The 12,739-nt window shown below is 43.6% G+C and overlaps 1 protein-coding gene across 2 annotated transcripts in view; it reads left to right on the top strand.

Annotated features, from left to right (window-relative positions):
* Window positions 1-11,456, top strand: part of RASSF3 (Ras association domain family member 3) — a 90,446-nt gene extending 78,990 nt beyond the window's left edge. For both annotated transcript variants that reach the window (XM_034935513.3, XM_034935514.2), the window contains exons 3-5: window positions 2,064-2,301; window positions 5,323-5,432; window positions 8,585-11,456. In XM_034935513.3, coding sequence (XP_034791404.1) covers window positions 2,064-2,301; window positions 5,323-5,432; window positions 8,585-8,734 — 498 coding nt within the window. In that variant the 3' untranslated portion in view covers window positions 8,735-11,456. The remainder of the gene's footprint in view (window positions 1-2,063; window positions 2,302-5,322; window positions 5,433-8,584) is intronic.
* The last annotated feature ends 1,283 nt before the right edge of the window (window positions 11,457-12,739 follow it).

Raw genomic sequence — 12,739 nt, 5'->3', positions numbered from 1 at the left:
CACATTTTTTTCATCAAAGGAGAAATCCACTTGCTATGTTTTTTTTTTTCCTTTCCTGATAGAGACTAAAACAGATACAAATTATCCATGTCATTTTAAAGATAAAAATTTTAGGCTGGGCACAGTGGCTCACACCTGTAATCTCAGCATTTTGGGAGGCTGAGGCGGGTGGATCACTTGAAGTCAAGAGTTCAACGATGGCTCACGCCTGTAATCCCAGCACTTTGGGAGGCCGAGGTGGGCAGATCACGAGGTCAGGAGATCGAGACCATCCTGGCTAACACAGTGAAACCCTGTCTCTACTAAAAATACAAAAATTAGCCAGGCGTGGTGGCGGGCGCCTGTAGTCCCAGCTACGCAGGAGGCTGAGGCAGAAGAATGGCGTGAACCCAGGAGGCAGAGCTTGCAGTGAGCCAAGATCGTGCCACTGCACTCCAGCCTAGGCGACAGAGCAAGACTCCATCTCAAAAAAAAGAGTTCAAGGCCAGCCTAGTCAACATGGCAAAACCCCATCTCTCCTAAAAATAGAAAAATTAGCCAGGCATGGTGGCGGGTGCCTGCAGTCCCAGCTACTCAGGAGGCTGAGGCAGGAGGATCACTTGAACTCAGGAAGTTGAGGCTGCAGTGAGCTGTGTTCGTGCCACTGCACTCCAGCCTGGGTGAGAGAGTGGGACCCTGTCTCAAAAAAGAACAAACTAGAGAATTAGGATTGAAAATTGATCTTGTGGGAAGGAAGAAAAATAACACACCATAAAGATAGTTTTAAATGTTCTACTTTAACTGTGGCATTTATATGTAACACTTGACAGTTTGTTTTAATAAAACAGTACAATAAATCTTTTCTAAATATACTGTTTTTGTTTGTTTTTGAGATGCAGTCTCTGTCGCCCAGGCTGAAGTGTAATGGCGTAATCTCGGCTCACTGCAACCTCCACCTCTGGGTTCAAGAGATTCTCCTGCCTCAGCCTCCCGAGTAGCTGGGATTATAGGCACCTGCCACCACACCCAGCTAATTTTTTTTTTTTTTTGTATTTTTAGTAGAGACGGGATTTCACCCTGTTGGCCAGGCTGGTCTCGAACTCCTGACCTCCAGTGGTCTGCTCGCCTCGGCCTCCCAAAGTGCTGAGATTACAGACATGAGCCACTGCGCCTGGCCCCAAATATACTGAATACAAAAATAAAAATAAAAAGTGAAGACCAAACTGTTATTACTGTTTTTGGCAACTAAGAAATAGTAATTCTACCATCAGTGAAGGTAGTTGTTTTTAAGATCTGTACTGTGAAGTATAGTGGTTTGAATTTTTTTTTTTTGTTTTTTTTTTGTTTTTTGTTTTTTTTTTGAGACAGAATCTTGCTCTGTCGCCCAGGCTGGAGTGCAATGGCGTGATCTTGGCTCACTGCAACCTCCACCTTCTGGTTTCAAGCGATTGAATTTTTTTTAAAAATGCTGCTTAAGAGACCCGAAATGCATTCTATGCTGTATGGCATATATGCTGCATTAAAAAGTTTAAGCAGAGTTAGTAATTCAGTGCATATGAATATAGCCACTAGGAATGAAAATAGCCTGTTTTCTTACTGTCCCCTTGTTGTTGACTTCAGTATTTCAGAGCCCTAATTGTGACCTTCCTTTTGTGTATAATAGTCACCAGTTGAGGATGTTGTTTCCTTTGAGCCTGTAGCCTAGACATATCCCCCAAGCTTTAATAAGTTTTGTGGTTCGGCTAGCATCTGCTCCGTTGGATTGTAACCTCGCAAATGGACCCTGACCTTTTGCCAGTAGCTTCAGAGGCATGAGTCTGGGGCCGGCAGTCAGCCACAGCATCAGGAGGCTTCTTCAGTGTCCACATCTGCCCTGCAGACCTTGCCTCTGGAAGCACTTTGCCTGGTGTGTTAACCGCCCTCTGAGGTCATTCCTTTGGGGGCAATCTTTAGTGAAGTTCTGCCACAAACCTCAAGAGAAGAGAACAAAGGAGTGTTTCACCTTCCTGTTTTGTTTTGATATGCTTCTTCCCTAAAGTGCCACCATCCACCCAGCTAAGTGTGTGCTTCTCTCCCTGCTTCAGAATTCAAATGGGATTTACACTGGCTTCATTAAAGTACAGATGGAACTCTGCAAACCTCCACAGACTTCTCCAAATTCTGGAAAACTCTCTCCCAGTAGCAATGGCTGTATGAATACACTTCATATCAGCAGCACAAACACTGTCGGGGAAGTGATCGAGGCCCTGCTCAAAAAGTTTCTCGTGACTGAGAGCCCTGCCAAGTTTGCACTTTATAAGCGTTGTCACAGGGAAGACCAAGGTACGCTGCCAGCTTAAAAGGAAAATGGTCTGTGCTTCTACTTGCATCTGCTGTTCTCATTAGCAGAGGGAAGACTGGTGGGTCTCATCCATGTCAATTGTGTCAGAGCCTGGAGTCCGATGCTGGAAGCCATGGTGATCTTAGCATGCACTTAGTGCTTCCTGGCTGTCCATATTTTTGAGTTGGACAGTTGAGGGTCTGAGGAGCTTGGAAGCATCCATATGTGATTGGCAGTTACGAGTATTTTGTGTTGTTGGTGGGGGGATGGGGCGGGGGCTGTTTTTGGTGGTTGTTAGGAGTGGCTTTGATTTTAGTTTTCTTTAGGACACAAAAGAGTGCCTCTATGTTTGAAGTTTTCAATAGCACATTCCACATTTGATGTGCATCGGTACGTGGAGTGGTTTGGTGGACGTGTGCTGAGATCTTGCGACTGGGGAGGCACATGTGCATCACAGCACATTTCAGCGTACTGATGGAAACGGCCCAGCCCTGGGCTCTCCTGTTTCCTTAGCTTGTCTCACTTGGTGTTACACCGGGACATTTTGGTACACTGTCCCCCAGAGGCTCATAAAATGAGTGAATAACATTTTGATCTAGGGTCTGACTAAAACTTCATATCCACATTCAGGGGATAGAAAGAGAACATTAAATATTAAATTACTGCATGAAACAGAATGAGATATTCCAGGTCAGGCAGTGACCAGAAATTGATAACATTGGTGGACAGCAGTGATTCAGTGACTCACTACATGCGATTTGAAATCGGGGTGTGTGTGTGTGTGTGTGTGTGTGTGTACAATAAACTATTTAAGCTTTCTTTGGTTTTTCTCGGTAAAGCCTAATGTAGCTATAGAAGAAAATATATTAACCTTGACATGATAGTAATGTTCTTCAGTTACACAGGATGAAACCCAGCTCATTGCTGAGTATGCATACATCTTTTTAAAAACAAACCATGGGGCTAGACCCTGTGGAATACAAAGATGAACAGGCCAGGGTTCCTACCTTCAGAGGTCACAAGCTTAGTATTGTGGGGGCTTATATCTATAGGGAAATTGGCACCTGCGATGCAGTGCATCTGGAAGTGCCACAATAATGTAGAGAAGCTCGATGGCATTTTTATCTGCCAGTTTCTTTGCCTGCTCACCTGGACTTTAGCTGTACAATCTGAAAGTAATCGTGACTTGTTGAAATATTACCCCCATGGCTGGCAAATCCTTTAACATGATTGGCAATGTCACTGTATGTGTGTGTCTAGCATGAGACATATATAGCTGTGCTTGAAGCTACCGGAGCTTATATTCTGATTGCTTGGTTTGTAGCTGCTAATTCGCTAATTCTTTTTTTTTTTTTTTTGAGACGGAGTCTCATTCTGTCGCCCAGGCTGGAGGTGCAGTGGCGCAATCTCGGCTCACTGCAAGCTCCACCTCCCGGGTTTACGCCATTCTCCTGCCTCAGCCTCCCGAGTAGCTGGGACTTACAGGCGCCCGCCACCACGTCTGGCTAATTTTTTTTGTATTTTTAGTAGAGACGGGATTTCACTGTGTTAGCTAGGATGGTCTCGATCTCCTGACCTTGTGATCCGCCCGCCTCAGCCTCCCAAAGTGCTGGGATTGCAGGTGTGAGCCACCGCGCCTGGCCTCGCTAATTCTTAATTAATCTGTAGAGAGATTTGCTTTTAGAACTCTTGTTTTTATGTTCTTTGGATGGTATATACATTTTTTTTAAAATTTGTTTTTTGTTTGTTTGTTTGAGACAGAGTCTTGCTCTGTTGCCCAGGCTAGAGTGCAGTGGCACAATCTTGGCTCACTGCAACCTCCGCCTCCTGGGTTCCAGTGATTCTCCTGCCTCAGCCTCCCAAGTAGCTGCAATTACAAGTGCCCACCACCATGCCCAGCTAACTTTTGTATTTTTAGTAGAGACAGAGTTTCACCATGTTGGTGGCCAGGCTGGTCTCAAACTCCTGACCCCAGGCAATCTACCTGTCTCGACCTCCCAAAGTGCTGGGATTACAGGTATGAGCCACCACGCCTGGCCTTGGTTTTTGAGACAGCGTCTTACTCTGTCACCTAGGCTGGAGTACCATGGCATGATCATAGCTCATTGTAACCTTGAACTCCTGGGCTCAAGTGATGCTCTTGCCTCAGCCTCCTAAGTAGCTAGGACTATAGGCGGGCACCATTATGCCTGGCTAGTTAGAAAAAAAAATTTTTTTTTTGGAGACCAGGGTCCTGCTATGTTGCCCTGGCTGGTCTCGAACTCCAGGCCTCAAGTGATCCTCCTGCCTCAGCCTTTAAGTGTTGGGATTATGGGTGTGAGCCACTATGCCTGGCCTATTTTTATTGTTTTTAAAGGAGTAGTGGACCCTTTTTTAGGTTTCTTATCTTGCCTTTTTTTTTTTTCATTTAAAAAAAATTTATTTATTTTTTGAGACAGAGTTTCACTCTTGTTGCCCAGGCAGGAGCGCAATGGCACGATCTCGGCTTACTCCAACCTCCACCTCCCAGGTTCGAGCGATTCTCCTGCCTCAGCCTCCCAAGTAGCTGGGATTACAGGTGCCCGCCACCACGCCCGGCTGATTTTTTGTATTTTTAGTAGAGACAGGGTTTCGCCATGTTGGCCAGGCTGGTCTCAAACTGCTGGCCTCAGGTGACCCGCCCACCTCGGCCTCCCAAAGTATTGGGATTACAGGCATGAGCCACCATGCCTGGCTCTTACCTTGTTTTCTAAAAGGAAGAGCAGAGCTAACTATAAGCATATTTTGGGACTAATACCTATTAAAATTTATTCTTGAAAATAATTTCCTTCTTAATCAAGGCACAGTTTATATTTGAACAGAAACAGAATAGATTTTATTCCACTGTGGGCTACTGGTATTAAATAATAAGATGAGCCGACTGGCGACTTAGAGGCTGGGGTAACTTGGATGGTTACCTTGATCTGGAGGAGGGGATCACAATGGGGAAGTGGTCTCAGGAATGGCTGAATACTCTGTAACATGCTGCTTGTTTCTTTACCCAGTCTACGCCTGCAAGCTCTCAGACCGGGAACATCCACTCTACCTGCGTTTGGTAGCAGGGCCCAGAACAGACACACTTAGTTTTGTTCTTCGTGAACATGAAATTGGAGAGGTAAGTTATTGTTCACTATTGCTTTAAACTATACAGAACAGCTGGCCCTATTTTATTGCAGTAGCCTAGTGACTTGGCTATTGATGGGGGATGGGAAGAGAAGAGAGTTGGAGGGCAGGGAGAGGGAGAGAGATTTTGAATTGTCAGAAATGAACCCAAAGTTAGCCTATGATGTCATTCTCTCACAACCTTATATTATTAGTCTGTCATTTTCAGAGGTGGGAGAAAATAAAGTTTTTTTACTTGATCTCCATTCAGAGAGTCATTTTCACCCCTTCCCACCTCCAGAATACTCCAGTCCAGCTGAACTTTGAAAGTTGACACTCACCATGTGTTTGCTACTAACAAAAGTCTCCAGGCTAATTCCCTTCTAAAGGGATATAAAAGGAAATTCGATCTCTTTACCATGGAAGGCATTTAGCTTTCTAGCATCTTTTTTTTCCCCCTTGCCCAGTCAACTGATTAAGAAATTATGTTTCCATGTGCATCATTTGCCATGTTGTCTCCAGGGAGGATTGTATTTAGCCAGTTCAGTAGAAGAAAAAAAGCACTTGAGCCTGCCCTCTAGATCAAGTGTCAGCTTTAAATGACACTTGAGCAAATCCCAAGCTCCTGTCCCAGTCTTCTGTCTGGAACAGGAAATGGTATGAAATGTCCTACATGGTGCAATTGAGAATAGGGTTTATAGGTTAAAAGTTAGGAAACGGCTCTGTTTCCTACTGTTTGTTAGATTAGTAGCATGACCTTGGATAAATCTTCTAATCTTTTAGCCTTCAGTTTTAAAATCTGTTAAGTGGGACTAAACACTTTACAAGGTGGGCTTTGAGTCACAATTAGAAATGTATACATGTAAGTGAAGGGAGTTTTAGGAAGACAGTGGTTTTAGATGTTTTTGAAGTTTCTTTTGATTCTGGTGTTTTGAAGCTTTTCAAGACATTCAGACTCATTTTGGGGAGAAGGCAGGGTGCAGAAATCTGACTTGGCTTTGCAGTTGGTGACCATTCCCTCTGCCAGCTTAAGCCAGACATATTAGCATAGTCTACTCAGTGTTTTATTTTTCTTGTACTTAGTGTTTTAAGTAGCAACTAGAACTACATTGGGCAAGAATTTTATTAACTTGGTTATTTTATTGTATTTTAATTATAATTAGAGATAGGGTCTCACTACATTGCCCAAGCTGGTCTCAAACTCCTGGGCTCAAGCAATCCTCCCACCTCAGCCTCCCAAAGTGCTGGGATTACAGGCATGAGCCACTGCACCTGGCCTTAGCTTAGTTTTGAAATTGACTTGACATTGGGTTTTATTGTTCCAGACTGCTGTACTGGACCTCTGTATGGTGTTCTTATTTCTCAGTTATTTAAGGAAAACTGAACTGAGGAAGAAATTTCCATAGCTGTTAGGGGGTGGGAGGGATATTTATATGATGTCTTTATTTTGGAGACTTCAACATAGGTGAAAGATAATCTGTTAAAATTTTAAAAATTAACAGAATATTCTAACGTAGAAGTTTTGCTCTCCTACTCCATGTTGCTCTTTTTTTTTTTTTTTTTTTTAAATAACCAGCCTAAACTGATCTCCAGGAATTCTTCTACCACTGAGCCCATTTGGTGGATTTATTTATTTTTCACTATTTGTTTGTATTTGGTTATCTTGAATCTTTTCTCTACACCATCAGACAGCAGTTCTCCACCAGGATCCAGGGCCCCCTTTGGGAGAGGAGGATGTGTTTGGAAAAAACCTCCTAGATGATGCTAGATACCCTCCTTGACATTCACTGCTTCTATTTTTTAAAATCTGTTTTAATTTTTTTTTTTCTTTTTAAAGAGACTAGGTCTTGCACTGTCACCCAGGCTGGAGTACAGTGGCGCAATCATGGCTCACTGCAGCCTCAATCTCCTGGGCTCAAGCAATCCTCCTACCTCAGCCTCCCAAGTAACTGGGACTACAGGAATGTACTGCCACAGCCAGATAATTTTTAAATTTTTTGTAGAGACCTGGTGTCACTATATTGCCCAGGCTGGTCTCAAACTTCTGGTCTTGAACTTCTGGGCTCAAATGATCCTCCTGCCTAAGCATTCCACAGTGCTAGGATTATAGGCATGAGCCACAATGCCCAGCCTAAAAACTTATTTTGTGCCTGCTAAATAAGTACTAGGAGCTGTTAGGGAAATAAGGCTCAGAGCCTCAAGGCAAGAGATAAACTTCAAATAGCGAGAAGTACGGCAGCTGTGGTGTAGGTAACGTGCAGGTGAGATAGATATTAAGCAAATAATTGTAATTTAAAAATCTTGGTTGTGATCAGGGGCTCTGTGAAGGCTTTTGATACACTTAGTCTTGGGTGGGAAGAGAGGGGAGCAAGTTGTGGAAAGCTGCTTAGAGAAAGTGGCATTTAAGCTGAGATGGGGAGGATGAGTAGTTCATAGCCAGGCAAAGTGGAGGAGGGGAGAATGCCTGCCACTTGGGTAGAGAGTGAAGCTCGGTGAGAGAGAGATGGGGCCGGAGAGTTTAGAGTCTTTCAGACAGCCTCAGCAACTAAGGGAAGCCACTGGATGGTTCTAAGCAGGGGAGAGTCTTGGCCAGATGAGCATTTTACAAAGGATGTTCTGTTTGGGGAACAGATGGGGGAGCATAAGAGCCGAGTGAGGAGGCCAGGTAGGAAGCTGTTCCAGCGATGCAGGAATAGATGATAGTAGCTAGCACCAAGGGGCCGTACCGAGGGAGAAAAGGCTGAATGGAGAACTGTTTGGGGGTGATAAGACTGATTATGCGAGGTAAGAAAGTCAGTTACAATGAGGACTCGAGGTTAAGAGGAAAGGACTGTCGAATTGTTTTTAATGCTGTTGGGGGTCAAATCAGGTAAGGAATGAAAGTGTCCAATAGACTTAGGGATATGGAGGTCTCTGGCTTTTAGGGAGATCGTCTTGAAGAACAGTGGGAGGAGAGGGTAGGAAGGTGATTGGTGTGAGCTGAGGTGGGAGTGGGAGTGGAGGGAGCCCTTAGGCTGGCAACACCCCAGCTCTTGCAGACCACACCTTCTGCGGCAGGGGGCTGGGAGGGGAGGGCAGCCGCACCTCTGGGAGCTCCTGGTCAGCATTCCTAAGTCTAACTGAGTATTAAACATCTGGCATTTTTCTTTCTGTGTTTCCTGACAGTGGGAAGCCTTCAGCCTTCCAGAACTACAGAATTTCTTGCGCATCTTGGACAAGGAAGAAGATGAGCAGCTGCAGAACCTGAAGAGGCGCTACACAGCCTACAGACAGAAGCTGGAAGAAGCCCTCCGTGAGGTGTGGAAGCCTGATTAAAGCGGGGCTCCCTGCCCGTGAGGCCCGGTGCAGGACCGATGTACAAAACAGCAGCAAGTGCCTCTCTTCTCAGAGGGCTGCTGTCTTGCCCCACTATGCTAGGGTCTTCGCCTTTCTATCTGTAGATTTTGTTCCCCAAACCTGGTCACACAGCATCCTGCACCTTAGCGTCCCATGTAAGGGACTCTGCAAGCTTGTTGTTCAGCACCGCAGTGTTACCTCTTGGCAAGCTGTGAACCTGTCGCCTCATCAGGAGCATTCGAGGGTGCTTGGAAGCATGAACTCTGGGGGTGTTTTGTTTTTTTTTTTGGTTATTTTAATTATGTGATGATGCTGTTAAGCTTACGGATATGCAGTTGATTTTTTAAAAAGCTTAACTAGGAATCTTTCTGAATACTTGTCCTATTTTGAAACTACCTGTCTGGTTTTTTGTTTGGTTTTGTTTTCTTTTTTTAATGTCAGAGGAATCTATCCATGTGAATCGAAAGGCACAGGAATCTAGGAACTCTGAGGAATTTATTGTGAAGGATTTTGTTAGGGGGTTGACAGAGAAAGGAAAGTGTAAGTTTGGAAGAAGGCATGTGCGGTGGTGGCGAGCGCTGCGGGCTATGGAAGGTGACTTGGCTTTTCACTTAGGGGTAGTGGAGAAAGGGGTAGTTGCTTGTAAACGAGTTAAAAGCATTCAGTGTGGAGGTGTTAAACCCATTTTAGGATCGCTTGGTTTCCTGGTGGGTAGAATATGGGAACAGAGCAAGAGGCAGGAGCTAAACCAAAAGGAGGGACCCATGAACTCTGCAGCTGACCAATCAGAGAATCAGGCAGGTGTAGCCTACTGACCTGGGCAGAGGTGGGCCTCACGCAGCTGGATCCGACCCTCTAATTCTGCCCTTTTGGAGTGGAAGGTCTGATTGGTGTAGCTGCTCTGCATAGGCAGGACAGTGACCGTTCACTAACTCTTGTTAAGTTACATAGTGTATAGCTTTCCCCCCACAGGTGGTTTTCAAAGTTGAGACGGAATTTGGGTAGGGGCAGCTGTTTTTCCCTTGATTGTTAGCTAGGATATTTATCAAGTAAACTTTGGTGACAATCACTCTCTTCCCTTTTATTCCTCCTTTCCTTTTCCTTTCTTCCCTTTTTTCTTTCCTTCCCTGCTGTCTCCCACCCTACCTTGTTCTTTTCCTCCCTCCCCCCTTCCCTCCCTCCCTCTCTCACTCCCTCCCTCCCTCACTCCCTCCCTCCCTCACTCCCTCCCTCCCTCACTCCCTCCCTCCCTCACTCCCTCCCTCCTTCCCTCCCTCTCTCTTTCTTTTCTACATTGAAATCTGTTCTTACATAATAGAGAACAGGGCTATTGAATAAAGACCCAATCCTACCAGATCTTTAGTTCTAAAGGGCAACTTGACTGTGAGTAGGAGGGCCCCCAAGAAAGGGAGGAAAGTCCACACCCAGCTAACCACACAACAGGGCTTCATTATGGAAATATTTTAACAAAAGTACATGTTATTACCAACCAAAGAGATGCATGTGCAATAGAAGCCTTCCTTAAAAACAGGCTAAATAACCTCATTTTATGCAGCAGTTTAATCTGAGAACAGAGGGAAAGGTGTGCAGTGGTTCCAGAGGGGCCTTATATTCTATTTTTAGTCTAGATATTTTTTGTTTATAAATTCCCAAGGAATTGTTAACACTTTGGTGACACCTAATGGATTCTTTTTGAAATTCCAAGGTGCTTCAGTTCTTTGCCCAAGTGAACTGTGCCTTTTATTGCATTTCTGTTAGTCTCTTGGTGGCTCTTCTGACTTTTTGGAGAATACCCATCTTGTTGGAGGCAGACTTAAGTTGTTATGCTGTGCCACACAATTTACTGAGACAATCATATCTTCCTAAGCATTTAAGGAAAGTTGAAAAAAATAGAATTAGCAGCTATAAAATATGTATGGCACATCTTGTTTAATTTTGCATGTAACTTCTCTTTAGTACATTGATGAGGTTTTAGTGACATTGTCATCCAACACTTTACCTTTATTGTTCAGGGAATGCCTTCGTGATTTTTTGTACTGGTTTTATTATTCAGACTATGGCCTGGATTTGAGTATATTGTTATTACCACCTGGTTTTTTAATTATTCATCCCAGTAAACTTATATTTTGTGAAGCATTTGTTTCTCAGATTAAGACACTGTTAGAACCTAAAGTAGTAGCTGATGGGTATCTGTGAATTTTTTTTTTTTTTTTTTTTTTACTTGAAGTAGATTGTCTGAATAGGCATCTTCATCTATATTTACCCGAAACCTCGCTTACTGTCATGTGCACTACAAATTGCAATTTGGAAACCTACTGTATTGAAATTCTGTCAGTTTATGGTTCTTAAAGACTGATGTCCTTTCCCAAACACTGGTTACTGCAGCAGCATTTTTAATGTGTAAGTGAAGAAAAAAGGCCACTAAGGCCAAAGATTTTTTAAGAATCATTGTACAAATCATTATGTTAAACTATCTAAGCTTTGCTGTAATACTGTTTTCTCTTCAATATGTGATGGTACAGGAAGGATGTTAAATGAAGGGGTAGTATTGCAGGAGAGCATTTTAAATGGCAGAAGTAAAAAGTTATAATATTTATAATTTTGATGGGTTTAAGTTTATTTTTGTAGGGAAGATTTTTCTCCCCTAAAATAGTTTCTAGAATGGCAAAATTGTTTCCATTATTAAAAATTGAAGTTATTAGTTGTTTATGCGTGTTTATTTATGATAATATGCTAGATTTAAAAAGGTCACAGGAGTGGGCTGAGCTGCTTTTGCACATACACAGGGACACATGCTGGAATGCAACAACTTTACTAGGTTTGCGTGGGTCATATTTGTTCTCCCAGATATCATTTTCTCTTTGCCTTATCCTCTGAGGAAAAATAACCCTAAGCTCACACAGCATATTCCAATGTATTTAAAACAATTGTTTTAATTTTTGAAATATGCACATTTAAAATATATAAAGCATGCAAAAGAGGAGCGAGGCCGAGAGTGAAAAAATAAAAATAAAAAAGCATGCGAACAGCTTAAAGGATTATTATATAAAATGGACACCCCATGACCATTACCAAAATAGAACCTTGTCAGTTCTTTAGAACTCTCTCCCTCCACCCCTGTTCTTGCCCTGAGGTCTCCTACCCCTGAAACATACCACTTCAACATAAAGTGAGTATTTGTATTTTTTTGGTCACCATGACTGCCTTACACAGATGGGATGGATAGTGTCTGGGGAACCACAGGGACGATGGAGTTCCACCCTGTGCGCACCTGCACCTCAGCTTTGTGCCATGGTTTCAGCTTCCATGCCTGCTGTTGGGAGTGTTTTTACTACTACACTGCCCCCTGGAGGGGCTGATGAAAGGAGCAAGGCTGGCACCAGGTGGTAGAGGCCTTTCACGTACCATAGCTGCTCCCTAAATAAAAATACTGTAATAGAAAATTATGGCTCTGTATAATTTTGCTTTTCTACTGAAATATTCAGAGGAATCAGGTTTGGGGGTTCTACTTGGGTTACTACCCAAGGTGCGTGGAGAGTATCTGGGAATTTTTATATTTTTATCCTTTATTTTTTTTGGAGATGGAGTCTCAATGTGTCACCCAGGCTAGAGTGCAGTGGCATGATCTTGGCTCACTGTAACCTCCACCTCCCAGGTTCAAGCGATTCTCCTGCCTCAGCCTCCCTAGTAGCTGGGATTACAGGTGCCTGCCACCATACCCGACTAATTTTTTTTTTGTATTTTTAGTAGCGACGGGGTTTCTCCACGTTGGCTAGGCTGGTCTCAAACTCCTGACCTCAAGTGACCAACACACCTCAGCCTCCCAAAGTGCTGGGATTACAGGTAGGACTTTTTTTTTTTAAGTCAATTTTTATTACTAAAAAAAAAATTTTTTTTTTTTTTTGAGATAGAATTTCACTCTGTCTCCCAGGCTGGAGTGCAGTGGCACGATCTGGGCTCACTGCAACCTCTACCTCCTAGGTT

This window comes from Pan paniscus, chromosome 10 (genome assembly GCF_029289425.2).
Source record: "Pan paniscus chromosome 10, NHGRI_mPanPan1-v2.0_pri, whole genome shotgun sequence".
NCBI classification, from domain to species: Eukaryota; Metazoa; Chordata; class Mammalia; order Primates; family Hominidae; genus Pan; species Pan paniscus.
The sequence above is the reverse complement of the archived record's forward strand: the minus strand, read 5'-3'. Positions and strand labels throughout refer to the sequence as shown.